This window comes from Lacerta agilis, chromosome 1, assembly GCF_009819535.1.
Source record: "Lacerta agilis isolate rLacAgi1 chromosome 1, rLacAgi1.pri, whole genome shotgun sequence".
NCBI classification, from domain to species: domain Eukaryota; kingdom Metazoa; phylum Chordata; class Lepidosauria; order Squamata; family Lacertidae; genus Lacerta; species Lacerta agilis.
The window spans coordinates 64,767,929-64,782,631 of NC_046312.1; the positions used below are offsets into that span (position 1 = coordinate 64,767,929).

At 41.8% G+C, this 14,703-nt stretch overlaps 1 protein-coding gene across 9 annotated transcripts in view; it reads left to right on the plus strand.

Moving 5' to 3' along the window:
* PPFIBP2 (PPFIA binding protein 2) overlaps positions 1 to 14,703 on the plus strand; it is a 109,977-nt gene that overhangs the window by 37,930 nt on the left and 57,344 nt on the right. The window contains exon 1 of one of the 9 annotated variants that reach the window (XM_033151991.1): positions 5,540 to 5,657. The exons of 4 other annotated variants lie outside the window; for them this stretch is intronic. Coding sequence is in view for 2 of the 5 variants with exons in the window: in XM_033151957.1 (XP_033007848.1) it covers positions 9,783 to 9,830 (48 nt within the window). In the remaining 3 variants the exon portion in view is untranslated. Of the gene's footprint in view, positions 1 to 5,539; positions 5,658 to 5,946; positions 6,094 to 9,090; positions 9,831 to 11,200; positions 11,273 to 14,703 lie in introns of those variants that run through there. 4 more of the 9 variants (XM_033151982.1, XM_033151957.1, XM_033151972.1 and 1 more) reach the window with 4 other exon arrangements.

The window sequence follows — 14,703 nt, forward strand, 5'->3', positions numbered from 1 at the left end:
TCCCAATCCTCCCTTTCTCCTGCAGCCTCCAGTACAAACCCTCCAAAGCAGATTTTCAGGAGCCACAGGAAGTTGCAGGGAGAAGGAAGAATGGACAAAAGTCCCCTCTTTTCCCTGACAATGACAGTATCCCAAGAACAAAGTTACACACGGGATTTTGGATCACAGCTCTACATTTCGGGAGTCTAGCCTAAAGCTTTGCCAAATTGATTTGTCCAGTTACCAGTCTTTTGAGTTTAAGTATGTTAGGCATTTCAGGGGCCTCTTGAACATCTGTAGTTCAGATGTTACTGAACTACAACTCCCATCACCCCTGCCTGTTAGTCATGCATACCTGGGGCTGACAACCACCTTCAATGGGTCCCAAGTTCCCCTATCCCTATTTTTAATGATGTTCGTATTCATTAACTTATTGCAAGCTGCTTTGTGAAGGCTTGTATTAAGATGGTATGTGTAAGTAAATAAACATGTAAGTAAATGGCGCTGTGGTCTAAACCACAGAGCCTAGGGCTTGCCGATCAGAAGGTTGGTTGTTAGAATCCCTGCAACAGGGTGAGCTCCCGTTGCTCGAATCCCCGCAACAGGGCCAGTTCCCGTTGCTCGGTCTCTGCTCCTGCCCACCTAGCAGTTCAAAAGCACATCAAAGTGCAAGTAGATAAATAGGTATTGCTCCGGTGGGAAGGTAAACAGCGTTTCCGTGCGCTGCTCTGGTTCACCAGAAGTGGCTTAGTCATGCTGGATGACCCGGAAGCTGTCTGCGGACAAACGCCGGCTCCCTTGGCCTATAGAGTGAGATGAGCGCCGCAACCCCAGAGTTGTCTGCGACTGGACCTAACAGTCAGGGGTACCTTTACCTCTAAATACATGTCAGTAAGTAAACAATGCAGAGAGGTGCTGCATCTTCCAAAAAATAAAATAAAAGATCTAGAATTAAAAACCTACTGTGGACGTAATCTTGTTGGTATGGTTTCTGTTTGATGGAATGAGAAAAAAATGAAGTGTTTCTTTTACAAAATATGGAGGACTGCGTGCACAGCATTATTTCAAACAGCAATCTGGGTAGCTGTGCCAAATAGGTTTCCTTCCGAACAAGAGTAGAAAGTTGACGGTATCTGTTTATGCAACATTTTGAGCTATATTATAATGTTTGGCATCGAAGTATTAAGTCATTGTATCCATATGATGAATACATATGAATAATTTGAAAACACTGTCTGTGTGTCTTTCTGTGTGTGTGCTTACTAAATAACACTTATCTCTGGGAATACTCAAGGCTTCTAAACAACAGAACACCAACTGAGATAATTATTGGTTACTTGCTAATATTGGATACAATGAAATAATTATTTGCTAAATATTTTAGCAGTGAGGGATCACAAAGTGGGTAGTAATCTCAACATTAAAAATTATACACTAAACCATTCTTGGCATGGTCTGCTGCACTATACACTAGTGGAAACTTTAGGGGAAAGTTGTATTTCTAAGGTTTGATGGCTCATAACAGCAGTCTTTTTTAGAATAACACCACAAAATAATACCATAAAATTATATACCATTAGAAAGATAATTTAATGCAGAATATGATGCAACAAACTGTGCTGAAGTATCTTTTTTCTATCAAATGTTATAGCCTAATAACTCAAAAAAGAAAGCACAGCTGCCTTATGTAAGAAGTGGATTTCCATAACTGAAAACTGACCTAGAACAAACAGAATGAAAAGCGTTGGCCGGTCATCTAGAAAGCGGTGTAACAACTAACCTGAATGCAAAAAATATGTGAATCTGATTAAAGAAGCAACCAAGGAATAAAGTACAATTGACAGATGCAAAATCCTTGGTTTACTCCTTGGGACACCATTGTAGGGCTGTAATTGTGGCAAAAAGTTTCCATACAAAGTACTAACAGAAATTATGAGAAGTTATGGTATACTCTTTATCATGGTTTTCTGTGTATAACTTCTTTATTTGGCTGTAACTGATAAAATAAAGATAATTAAACATGGTTTGTTGCATTATATCCTGTATTAAATTATATTTCTAATGATATTTAATTTCATAGTATTATTCTAAATAAGACTGATGTTATGAGCCATCAAACCTCAAAAATACAACTTTTCCACAATTTTGGCCATTAGCATTCATACTTAGTTACCATTCCTCCACCTGACTTTACATTTCACAATGTTGACTTTTCGGTTCTAATGAAGGATTTATGGCTACCACTGCTACTCTGAAATGTGCACTATGAATACTTCTGCAACTTTGAGGGGAGAGGGAGATTTGGTATTGGTGTCTATTTTGTAAGGTTTTTTTTTTAATGATGAGGATACAGTGCTTTAGTTCTAACGGCACTGAAGAATGGAAAAAAAGTCCTTCTTAAATATCTCCTATCTTACTACTAAATAAATGACAATAGTTTTTGAGCTTCCTTGCAGTTAAGGATTTGCTTTGGAGCAAATCACTTAATCACCTTGAAGCATCAATTGCCTGATCTTGGTATTGACATAATATGATACATGGCTTTAATTTTGCAAGTGTTGATGCTGCATTCTTAAAGGCAGCATCAATAAAATAACTTAAAACTTCTCTGGAAAGTATAGCTAAGAAGAAATATTTGGATCAGAATTATGTTTGCATAAGAAGATGTAATAGAATATCCTCTCACCCCCAATTCCAGAGTGACCTTTAGTTTGAATACTTTATTTTTTTATTTTTTTTTAAAGACACAAAAAGCCATTCCTGGAAGCGTTTTGAATGTCGAAGTGAGCTATGTAATTATATACTAATCTTACTGTCAATGCCAAAAATATAATGCATGGTTAAACTGGCCAATATACCAACCTATAATTTGGGCAGGAATCTTGCATTTCTAGTGTTTCTGAACAAAAATGCATAAAAGTACAGATGATTATTTAGGGCCCAATTATTAAGAAAGTGGTGTCTCTCCACTTCTTTCCCTGTGTGTCATTGCTTCTCTTTCTTCTCCAACTACTTGTAAATAGAAGGGGAAGTGTGTTATGGGAAGTGGTCTGAGCTGCAGAAATTTTTGGAGACAGTGATGATTGGTGCACATAGGCAGTTCCCCAAGCCCTCAGATTGACTTGGAAAAATTATTTCGAGTTCCTCCATTTTGGGGGGGAAATATTCAAGTTAGTCTGTGGAGAGTTTGCCCATTTCTACTCTGCATTGGCTTCCAATGTGCTCAGTGATATCAACATACATTCCAATCAGATTTAGTGATATAACAATGAGCCAGTTTGCACATAAGGCTAGCCAAACCATGGCTAACAGTGAGTTCATGGGATTCCCAAAGAGGAGATCATTGTCATTGCACACCTGCTGCTTGGCTTAGTGTGTTGTCCAAACCTGGACTCATGGTTTGTCTCTCTCCAGATGAACCATGAGCTACATTCAAGTGTTGTTCTTTGTTTCGCAGCTCATGGTTTGTCTAGACAAAGCACAAGCCCAGGTTTGGACAACATGCTAAGTCAAACCATGGCTTAGCTTGCAACGGTGCAGCAGCAGGACCGGGGAGGACGACAGCAGCTGCAAGGAGACCCACATGTTAAGCCATGATTTGACTGGGCACTACATGCAAACCAGTTCATTGTCTTGCATTCAAATGTTTCTAGTATGAAAATTACCAAGGGAAAAAAATAGTACTGAAGTTGTACTCTTGTTGTACAGCAGTGCACTGGTACAAAAATATAATCTTTGGGGCATTCTTTAAAAAAAAAGTATATAAACTTGCATCCTGAAATAATTTTTTTCATGCTGGAAATATTTTTTGCCCTATAATCATAACCAGTGGACACATTTTTAACTTCAGGTGAAATTTGTAACTGAAAAGTAGCACATTTCTTTTAGTGATGTGGATTTTGTTTGTTCTATATATAAAAAAGTAATATCTTGGTATTTCTAGTTACTGCAGTCCTGACTTTCTGACCTAAATAAATAGTAGAGATCCTCAAATTTTGGCCTGAACACCACTGACTTTATCCTTACCTATAGCCCGAGGCAGGTACCATTTACTGCTACAGTTTCTGAGAAGACAGAGTGGTGTATTGAGTGTAGTGTTCAGTGACACACACACACTAGATATCCCAAAATCTACTGCATCTGCTAGAGGAACTCTGTTTTTTCATTCAGGATATGCAACCTGAGCCTGGTTTAATCATGCAGGCTTGGAAAGGGAAAAAAGGAAGACAGGACAAAATAAGCTGTAATAGGGCTTGCAATTAAAACATCACATGAGTTTAAATATGTTCTAGTTTACTAGTAGTGAAACATGAGGCAGTGTATTTCTAGTTTTGTAGTATTTTATGCAGATCTCTGATAGTAGTTTTTCATTGTTCTACACCCAGAGCTGCTTAAAGAAAGGGTGTGGGGGTATGTGTGATAAAAATGTAAGAAAATGCTTAGTTGTAGATTACGTTTTTCTTTTTTTAAAGATATTGGAAAGCTATTATGTAGCTACCCAAGTAAACTAGTGTTCTTGCTTATTTCCCACTCATGCTGTAATTAGAAAATCCCTGTAATGAGTGTGGAGACTAGACGACTTAGATCATGTATTGAAAATTTGTGAGTCTGCGATATCCCACCTTTCTCATGGGACTTGAAGAATCATACATAAAGTTTGCCGTGGGAAACATACCTGTTCAACTTTCAAGGTGGATTCATGGGTTACGGTTTCTAGGCTCACCTTGTCACATTACTGTACAGTGGTACCTCGGGTTACAAACTTAATTCATTTCAGAAGTCCGTTCTTAACCCGGCGCGCATTCCCTACAGAGGCCTGGAAGCGGATTGCGTTCGTATCCCGGGGCAAAGTTCGCAACCTGGAACACCTACTTCTGGGTTTGTGGAGTTCATAACCCGAAGCGTTCGTAAGCAGGACTGTTCGTAACCCGAGGTACCACTGTAAACTTGAATGCTTGGCATGGAATCTGGATCCAGAGTATATGGGGGAATGCCTCATTCCCCATAAGTTTCCACCCCCCCCCCCTGCCTTTTCATTTAATCAACTAAACCTCTCCTTAAAGACAGGGGAAGCTATAGCAGAATGTTGCTTTCTGTGGGAGCAAACATTCTGTAGAACTTGTTTTTTTCTACAGAGAGATTTATCAGGCTAACTTTCTTCAGGTTTTTAAAGGGACAGTACAGACTTCTTTATTCCACAAAGTATTTGCGTATGTTTAACGTGCTGGATTTTATTTGACTGTATTTGGCTTTCTTCTTTGCAAAAATGTCAATAAAATATTAGCACTGGAGCAAAGTTGTGAGGTGGCTTTAATGCAGTGGCTGCTTATATATTTATAGTGGGAGTTATTTTAGGATAGAGTGGTGGTATATAAATTTTAAAAGTTATAGCAACAAACGAAGAACAAAAAGGAAGTGATAAAAATGTCTAAAATGCTTTAAAGGAGCTCATCAGTGTGTGTACTTAGGAAAAAGAAGCAGATCTTGTTACACTGGTTTTGTAAACTCAAGGGTTAACTCTTCAGATTATGTTCCAGGAAGTAATATCGGTAGTTGTACAGTGACGCTTTACTTTTATTTTCTGAGATGGAGAGATGGCAAACCGTACACTTCTAAACAAAAAGTGGACTATTAAATCAACATAGCAAGTGGTCTACTTTCAGCAGAGTTCTGCATTTGTAAGTATATAATGCCAAGTAATAAATGTACTGTGTTTCATAATTGAGAATACATATTCTTTATATCCTGGACAAAATAAAATGAATGGGCCGGAAAGTGGATGGCTTCAATCACTCCTATAGATCTTATTTAGACAACATTCGCACCATCCAGTTTGTTAAATAGAGAGGTGGGTGTTTTAAAGTTTGTTTAAACTTATTTTTTTTTGCATTTCCATGGGGCCAAAGCTCAAACCTGACATAAAACTAGGACTCAGGTAGCATGTGACTCAACGGAATGCACTTTATCAACATTCCTAACCGATAGGGCACTGACAGGAGTGCCAGATAAAAGACTCCGAATTTCTAATTTCCTTTTTGGCTCAGAAGAAGGTGCAGGGGGAAAATCAAGGTGCAGTTACATGAAATCTGGAAGGAGTTGCTGAACCAGAAATAGGTATGTTAGATATTTTAAAACACTGTTTTTGACAAGGGCTGCTAGTGCTCACGTGTTTAGGCTAGCAAACAGGATGGTGTAGCTCTCCCTTATTGTCTGTTTTCAGGGAGGGGACCTGCTTCTGGGCAGGGATAGCTGGGCTTGAGTGGTGTGGTAGGGTAATGGGGGAAGTGCTAAGCCAATCAAACAAAACTCTTCTGTAACCAGTGTTTTCAAAGCCACGTTTCTGCCTAGGAGATTTTAACCGAAAGCATACATGTTGTAAAGCTTAGCTGATGAAGTAGCTAGTCGGGAATCTAACTTCTCTTTAAAAATAAATAAATAATCATCTTCTAATAGTGTGGCCTTGGTGGTCTTACTCATGTATCGCCAGTCTGTCCAAAAACACAGATTCCAGTGCTTTTAATTTCTAGGACATGTTCAGATTCTTCCCTTTGCCTCCCATCTCCCCTGAGAATTATGCCCAGGGAGAGAGTAGCAGTTGGCTTTGGGCTTACGTAATCCCTGCCCCTGCCCGTGCCCCAGGCTCCTCACCCTGGGAGAAACAAACATTACTATTTTCCTGTGTTTATTAGATCATGGGATCTCCTTGGCTCTCACAGGTATATAACCCACAAGTGAAGAAGTGGTATAGAAGTTTTTGTAGAACTGAAGCCTGTTCTCAGTTTGCCCATTGATGGTGGTGGTGGTGGTGGGTATATTGCCTATGGAGAGCCCTAGTTTTTAAGTTGAGATGCATGCTGACTAGGTACTCAGGTGTCTCTACAGTAGGCATTCCTCTCACCATAAATGGTGGTATGGTGTGTGGGTGGTAAGAGAACTCTGTCTTGGCAATCTGCCAGAACTTGCTGTCCTCAAGGCTTGAAACTTATTGAAATGTCTGTGGGATGACTAATTTATTGAAATAGAAACCAGTATGGGTGGTCTTGGGGAGATCGTTTTAAGTGACCTACGTAGGTTTTCATTGGGGCGTATGTTTGTATATGCTGTCATAGTACGTTACTGCATACCAGCATGCCTGAAATATACCCAGACTTAGGTTTTTCACCCCCATCTTTTGATATATTATATAGATTTAGAAGTAGCTAAGGCAGCAGTTCTGTCTTTCTGTGTCAGAGGTTTTAAAAATGCCCCCAGCCATGATTCTGATTAGGCCTCGCTGTTGCTGCTTCTATCTGAAGAAGTGTGCATGCACACGAAAGCTCATACCAAAAACAAACTTAGTTGGTCTCTAAGGTGCTACTGGAAAGAATTTTTTTTATTTTGTTTTGACTATGGCAGACCAACACGGCTACCCACCTGTAACTGTTGCTGCTTCTATTATGCAAAGTAGAAAAAATGACCCTGCATTAAACTACGTATTGAACATAACACTTGGTTTGGGCCATAGCAAGATTTGGATGAGGAAGCTACAGTAGTTGGAAACTGCTTGGGGAGATAGAATTCCATGCCAGATCAAGTAACCCACGGCTTGGGCAAACTGGAAGCTGTCCTTCACATCTTGTACTTCCTGTGGGGTACTATTTTGGGGTAGCTATTTTTGAGCCATTCTTAATAACTTGAGTAGTACAATCCTGATATTGTTGTGAAGATGCTTGACTGTTCCCAGTGCCTAGCATTGCTGTAATTCCAAGAGCACCTTCTTGTCATGGTTAAGTGATCAGACGGAAAAGCTCATGCCATTCTGTTGCTATTGCATCCCTTCTGGGGTTTGCTTCCTGTTTGGGTACTTCTGTTTCAAGGTGTGCATTTTCCCGATTCATGGATGCTGCACAGAGCAAGACACGGAGATGGAGATTGCTTCTAGCTCCCACCCCATTTTGTCAAGTGGCGTTTGGCCATTGTCAATGACGATAACACGAACTGGTAACAGTGGCTCTTGGAAATTTCGTTGTTTGCTTAAGAAAAGGCATGTGTGCACAGGTATATAAATTGTGCACATGCCCAGAACAGAAAAAAGGGGAGGAGTGGAGGGTGGGAGAAGAGTGACTGAGGATAGAGGCAGAAAATCACCACAGATGTACTTTCTGTCAACCCCCGCCCACTGGTGTGCTCTGAATATCCATGGCTGAAAACAGGAATGTGTGGGACCTGATTTGCCCCTCCCTCCAACCCCCCCCCCCCCCCGATCTTTGTGACTTCCTGTCTTGAAGCACCCCTAGACATCTGCCTAAGAAAAAGAGGGCTTAGCAGATGGCACTTTTTGCTGTGGCAGATGGCAGTTTCTTTCCATGATCAACAGTTACCCATAGTAAGCATGTCTAGTCTAGGTGAGTTACTGCATGTAGACGTTTCTTTGGGGCATTCTTTTAAGAAAGGCCGATAGCCCAGTGGACAGCTCACGCTTTGGGTGCTACAAGTGATAAATCACCACCATCTCCAGGTATGACTGGAAAAGATTCCTCTCTGAAGCCGTGGAGAGGTGCTACCAGTCAGTGTGGGGCAGTACTGAGCTGGATGGACCAGTAGTCTGACATGGCATGATATATTTTCCAAAAGAATAAACACAGTCTGCCTGCCTTAAAGATACTTGGGTAGGTTCTTGAGCTTTATTGGAAAATAGCACAATGGGCACACATTTTGGGGGGTGGGGGGTGCAGCTAAGCGCTTGTTAGGCGTGCAGTTTGTTCACTTGCCATTTCCCCCCTCTCAAGTATTACATGTAATGTATCTGAACGAGTCAAGAGCCAAAGCTAATGCTGTTGCAGAGAAGAAGAAAGGAGCACAACCAAAATGACAAATGGAAACCCACCTTGTTATGGGGATTCAATGAGGAGGGCTGAACCATGTGAGCTCCTTGGAGAAAAAGGCGGGATGTAAATGCAACCAACACACCTTAAGCATTGCTTTGATATGTACCCTCATGTGACTACAACAATTCCTGAATGCTTCCACCTTCAGCCACGGAATGTAAACATGTTGAAAGTATTTTTGCCATCTGTTGATGCATTGCCCCCTCTTGGAAATCTGTACAAGGAACGCTTGGCTTTGTGCAGAAGGGGGCTGTCCTAAAATATTTGTGCCTCTGTGAGAATGGAGTAACCAGCAATTCTCAAACGGCAGGACTTATTTTTAGCTAAGTCTCAGCCTGAAATAAATTGGGAAGCTGAGGAGCGTTCTGATAAACACGAGTAAAACAGAGACAGGAAATAGAGGGTCTTTGGGTAATGAGTTCCAGCCACTCTTGAAACAGAAAGCTAGTGAAGGCATTACTTGAAAATAGTTTCTCTATGACAGCCTAGCAATTTTTAGCTTGTTATTTTACTATTAAAAGGGAACACTCTCACTGCAGTTTTCAACTGCACTACAGAAGCTTCCCTTTCCCCCTCCCTCTCTCTCTCTCCCCCCCCCTCAGACCATCTGGCATTATGCATCTTTTGAAGCCTTTAGAATGATATTACTGCCTGTTGATGACTGATCTCTGCTTTAAAAAAAACCAGATGCTCTCTGGGTTGGGGAGGTGGGGAGACGCTGCCTGAAGTTTGTACAGTTGCGTGTGTACATTCAGCAGAAGAGTTTAGAAGGAGCCCGTGGGACAATTTTCAATCAAATATGTAGAGACACCCAGCTTGCTAGAGGTAGAGAAACTCAGTGTGAGTTGGGGAGAGCGCTAGATAGAAAGATCGTGGTCTTTCTCCAGAACAAAGCTCTGAACCCAGGGAATATAATTGCTGAGATGGGCCCGAAACATGGAGAGTGAGATTGATATTTACAAACACTTCACGTGGCTAAAGAGGGTAAGTGACTCTTCTGCAGTTTTGTTACTTAACAGCTTTGTGGGTAGAGAAAATGGAATACATTAACTTTTTCCACCTCTGTGGGAAATTATGGCTTGTCCCACAGTCTGAAAATGGGGCAGGGGTTGAGGAGAGAACCAGTATTCTTTTGTCTTTACAAAGAACAGTGGGAGTCTTCTGAGTACTGTTTTAATGTGGTATTAAATGAGAACTGTCCAAATAGGGTTTCAGATCTGATCCTAGTTCACAGCTAATGGTAAAAATGCCTGTGTGCATTTCATGTTACCAACTTTTCAGGTAACCCTTTCTTTCTTTGTCTAACGTTTGCACATATACTATAGTTGCGTGCTTTTAAACATGCAAGCTAACCTGTGGGTTTTAAATAATTCAATCCCATTGTCCGCAACAGGTTTGAAATCAGTTTCTCCCAATTTGTCTTGCATTTAGATCACAATGATCATCTTAATTTTGTAGTGACTAATTTAAATCCAGTATTGAGAAGCATCTTCTCTATATTTTATCTATAGGGGATGTGGGGTGGCAAGGAAAGCATAAGGCAGAATTTCTTCATCTTCTTGAAGAATTTTTGTTTGTCTCTCTACATAAATGTACTTAAGGTTGCAGTGAAATACACTTCACAAGGAGTATTCCTATCACTACTCAGTTGGAATAATGCTAAGTAATACTGCAACATTACTCTTCCAAGTGCCTTTGTGCACTAAGGAAAATAACATTCAGCCTTGGCAGAGTGCAGTATTTATCATTGGCTCTATTAATGACTAAAGTGAAGTTTAAATGAACTGGGGTTACATAGTTGTGTTTTTGCATTGAGGAAGTTTGTTTCACTATGCAATATTATGAATGTCTACTTATAAGCAAAGCTCATTGAGCTTAATGGTTCTTACTCCCAGCTAAGTGGATATAGGATAGCAGCCTCAGGTCTGCCATTCTGGAGTCTCAAAAGGACAAGAAATGGCAGCTGATATTTTAAAGGATATGCATCTGAGTGATAAAATAATGCAAATTTTATTATTTGTGTAGGAAGTCTGATTTTAGCTTCCAAAGTAAATGGTCAGATTATGTATTTAGGCATCATATATTTTCAAAGCTAAATGGTGAAGGTCCATAGTAAGTAGGACATACAGCATTTGCACTAAATTGATCTTAATATTGGTTCTCTTCAGCTGAACAAATGTGCTCCAGAAGCAATTTTCAGAAAGCCGGACTATGGTTGCAAACTAAGCTTTGGTTTCCGGTGGCAGAAAGGACATTGACACTGTGTAACATTCTTGTGGGAGAACTCATTCTCAAGATTGTGGGCGTAATTGGGATTATATCCAAACACAGTTTGCTAACTATGTGCACGGTACTCTGTTAAAACAGCCTGTGGAGTCTCTGCTCTTATTCTGAGGAAATGGAAGTGTGATGGAATTTCAGTAGCTGTGAGTTGTTTCTTTATATGTAGAGGGTTTTAAAAGTGCGGTACACTGATTGCAACATGCCTGTGAATAGTGATTCTTAAAGAATGGTTGTCAGGACAGTGGAAGGATGCAGTAAAGACTGAACTTAGTCGTGGCCCAGTGAGGGATAAAGTGAGGAAGTACAGTAAAAGGGGCTCCAGGCACTTCTGCATTTCTCCCAGGAAAAACTTGATTACCATTGTGCTCACATAAGCTCCTTTGATAAGTAATTAAAACATTTGCAGAAAGCTGTGCAGTGAATTCATTCTGATGCCACATGATCCCATTGCTGTTGCATGCTTGGGCACCAACTGCGGTGGTAACCTGATGCTCTTTTGGCTGGTAATAAAAGCACTGCTTCCTCCAATAGATGCTGTGGGGGGAGGGGGGAACAAGGGTGAGGAACTGAACTGGGCTCCCGTCAGTTCTCAGTTGCATGTGCCAAACCTGGCTCTAGTTTCACGGGATGGGGGGAATGAAACGGGCACAACATCAGTTTTGTTATTGCAAGAGTGCAGAGCCAGGTTTGCTGAATGATTTAGTGGTGAGTTGTAAGGCAGGAGTAAAAGTATCCTATGAAGTGGCTAAAATACTCAGTTGATCAAATGATTCAGCTGCCCAAACCTTTGAACCCATTTGCATTTTATAAGCCATAGAATCTAAGGGCTTATGGTTGCTGTACTTGAACTTGCTTGAAAGTGCCATTCATGGTTTCTGTAGCACTCCTATCAAATGTCCATGGCAAAACACCCCTTCCTTGCAAGCCATTCCAGCCAAAAAGAGGCTAGTTCAAAGGCCAGTGTCAAAAGAGATCTTGTGCACTGGTCATGTGGCAGCATGTGAAAGGGACAAGTAACTGGAGCCAAAACAAACAGCACCCTCTCTTCTTTGATCCTAAAGCAAGCACAGTTGATTCTTTTTTTCTTATCAAAGTAGATGAGGGATTGGTTATACGTGTACTCTCATTTAAGGGGGTGGTGTAAATTGGCCACAAAAGGCACTTCATTACTTTGTTATAAATTACCGGTATATATGCATTTGTCCATTTCCATGGATCTCCTTTCCATTAGATAAAGAAATTGTGGCTTCTAGTAAGCAGGATAAGACCGCAGATTTGAATAATACTAATACTTTGACTATTAATGTAAAGCCATGGTTTGTTCAGCTAAGTTACAGTTTGTTTTAATATCTGAACCAGAAAAAGAAGGAAGAATAAACCAGAATCCTTTGAACCAGCATAGTTTAAAGCTGATTTTCAAACTCTCAGATTTGCTGTTCTCTCTGAATTGATAGACCATTGGCAAGTCATGGTTTGGATTCTGATTCCCCTTGAAGAGTGTCTCACACCTTTGGAGAAAGAAGTAAACTAATGAAGCTGAGTTCTGAGCTGATGATAGACAAGGGTAGATGAGCTCTAAACAATGGTTGGCCTGTGACACGTCTGGAAACCTGGCCTGTGATACGTCAGAGTGCTGCTCCATTCACTTTGTGTAAGTAACATGAAGAAACTGGTGATGTAGCAGGCACATTCAAATGAGTGATCCGCAACAATGGACATTAGTTTTTCTCTTCTTGATATTTTTCCAGACATGAGTGCAGATTAACTAAATCCAAAGTCTTCAAAATGGTCTGTAGGGCTGAGCTACTGAACAAATAGTTGGATGACTACATTTTGTTGGCTCTGCTCTGTTTCCATCTGCCAGTTTGCATTTAAAAGAAAGTCAGAATACATTGAACATGTCTCAACAGCTACACTTTTCTGCACAAGCAGTTGCTTTTATCATCACATGGGTATTATTCAGTATTCCAAATGGAATATAATGTCTTCACAATATAGCTTGCAATATAGCTGCAGTGAATAGCCTGGGAGAAAAAGGCAACTAATCTGAGTAAATTCACCAAATAACTCCTGCATGTGTGCTGTGTGGAAGACCAACCTTGTTTGTGCTTAGATGAATTAAGGAAATAATGTTTTTTGAGTTCTTCTTCATGACCAGGGGCGTTCCTAGCCCCTTGGCTGCCCGGGGAGGGAAGCCAAGAGGCACCCCTGGGGGCGGGGCATCGTGACGTGTGCGTGCGTCATGACGCACGTTCACAGCGCGACGCCACGCCCACAGGAAAAAAGGAAGGAACGTAGCAGGCGCTTGAGAGCGGCCGCTTTGCTCCCCCCCTTCCCTTTCGGCTTCTTTCAGCGCCGAAAGGGGAGAAAAAAAGGAAGCGAAGCGGCGCGTTTAAGCGCCGGCTTTGCTTCCCTGGACCCTGCCCGCTTTCTCTTTCGGCGGGGAAGGGGGGGAGCAAAGCGGGCGCTTAAACGCGCCGCTTTGCTTCCTTTTTTTCGCCTCTTTCGGCACTGGCTGGGCTGCAGAGTCACAGCCTAGCCAGCACCGAAAGGGGAAGGAAAAAAGGAAGCAAAGCGGCGCGTTTAAGCGCCGGCTTTGCTCCCCCCCTTCTCTTTCGGCCGCCGTTCATTCCGTCGCCCCAGGAGCAGCAGCACCGCACACACTGTGCGCTGCTGCTCCCACGGCGACGGAGCAAGCGGCGGTGCGTGGGGGTGACAAGCGGCGGCCCCTCCTGCCACTCCCCACGCACCACCGGTCACCCCGGAAGCAGCAGCGCTGCACAGACGGGGTGCTCGCTCAGCCGAGCGAGCACCCCGTCCATGCAGCGCTGCTGCTCCTGGGGTGACGGAGGGAGCGGCGACGCGTGGGAGTGGCGGGAGGGGCCGCCGCTTGTCACCCCCACGCACCGCTTATCACCCTGTCACTGGGGGCGTACCGCCCCTCCCGCCCCTCCCCTACGACGCCCCTGTTCATGACAGTTGTTCATACAAGGCTATGCAAGGCTACCAGTAGTGTTGTTGAAACTTGGCATGTCTCCTACCTGCTTCCTTCCACATTTAGCCTGTTATACCATGTCGTGTTCCCATTAAATGTTGTAAAAATTTGTCCCCTCCTCCATCTGCAGACTTTGGGGCACCTTTCTTCTCTCTGGACTCCTACTTTTTACATGCTTTTTACATTTAGACATTTCTTCCAAAATTAAAGCACAGGCTTTGTATGTTCTTCCTAATTACCTCACATGGTCATTTGTAAATATAAAATGGGAGTATGTCCCTTTGAGCCCCTTGTTGGAGGAAAGGTGGGAGATAAATGAAGTAGAAAAATATATTTTCTTTTTAAAACAACAACACTGAACAGTGCAGAAACCTTATATACCTTTCTCCCTCACACAAATTTCAGTATGCCCCACAAAACTCTACTTCGGCCCTCTTAAGTTATGTTTTCCCTTTGAATTGTTTGAGAGGCTTTTGGAAAGAATTTCTTGTGCATTAAGTTAGAGATGAAAGGGCTTCTACCAGGGTCACATAATTTATTGGTTTTTTGTGTTAGGTACTCAGGTCCTACTTTTAGGCG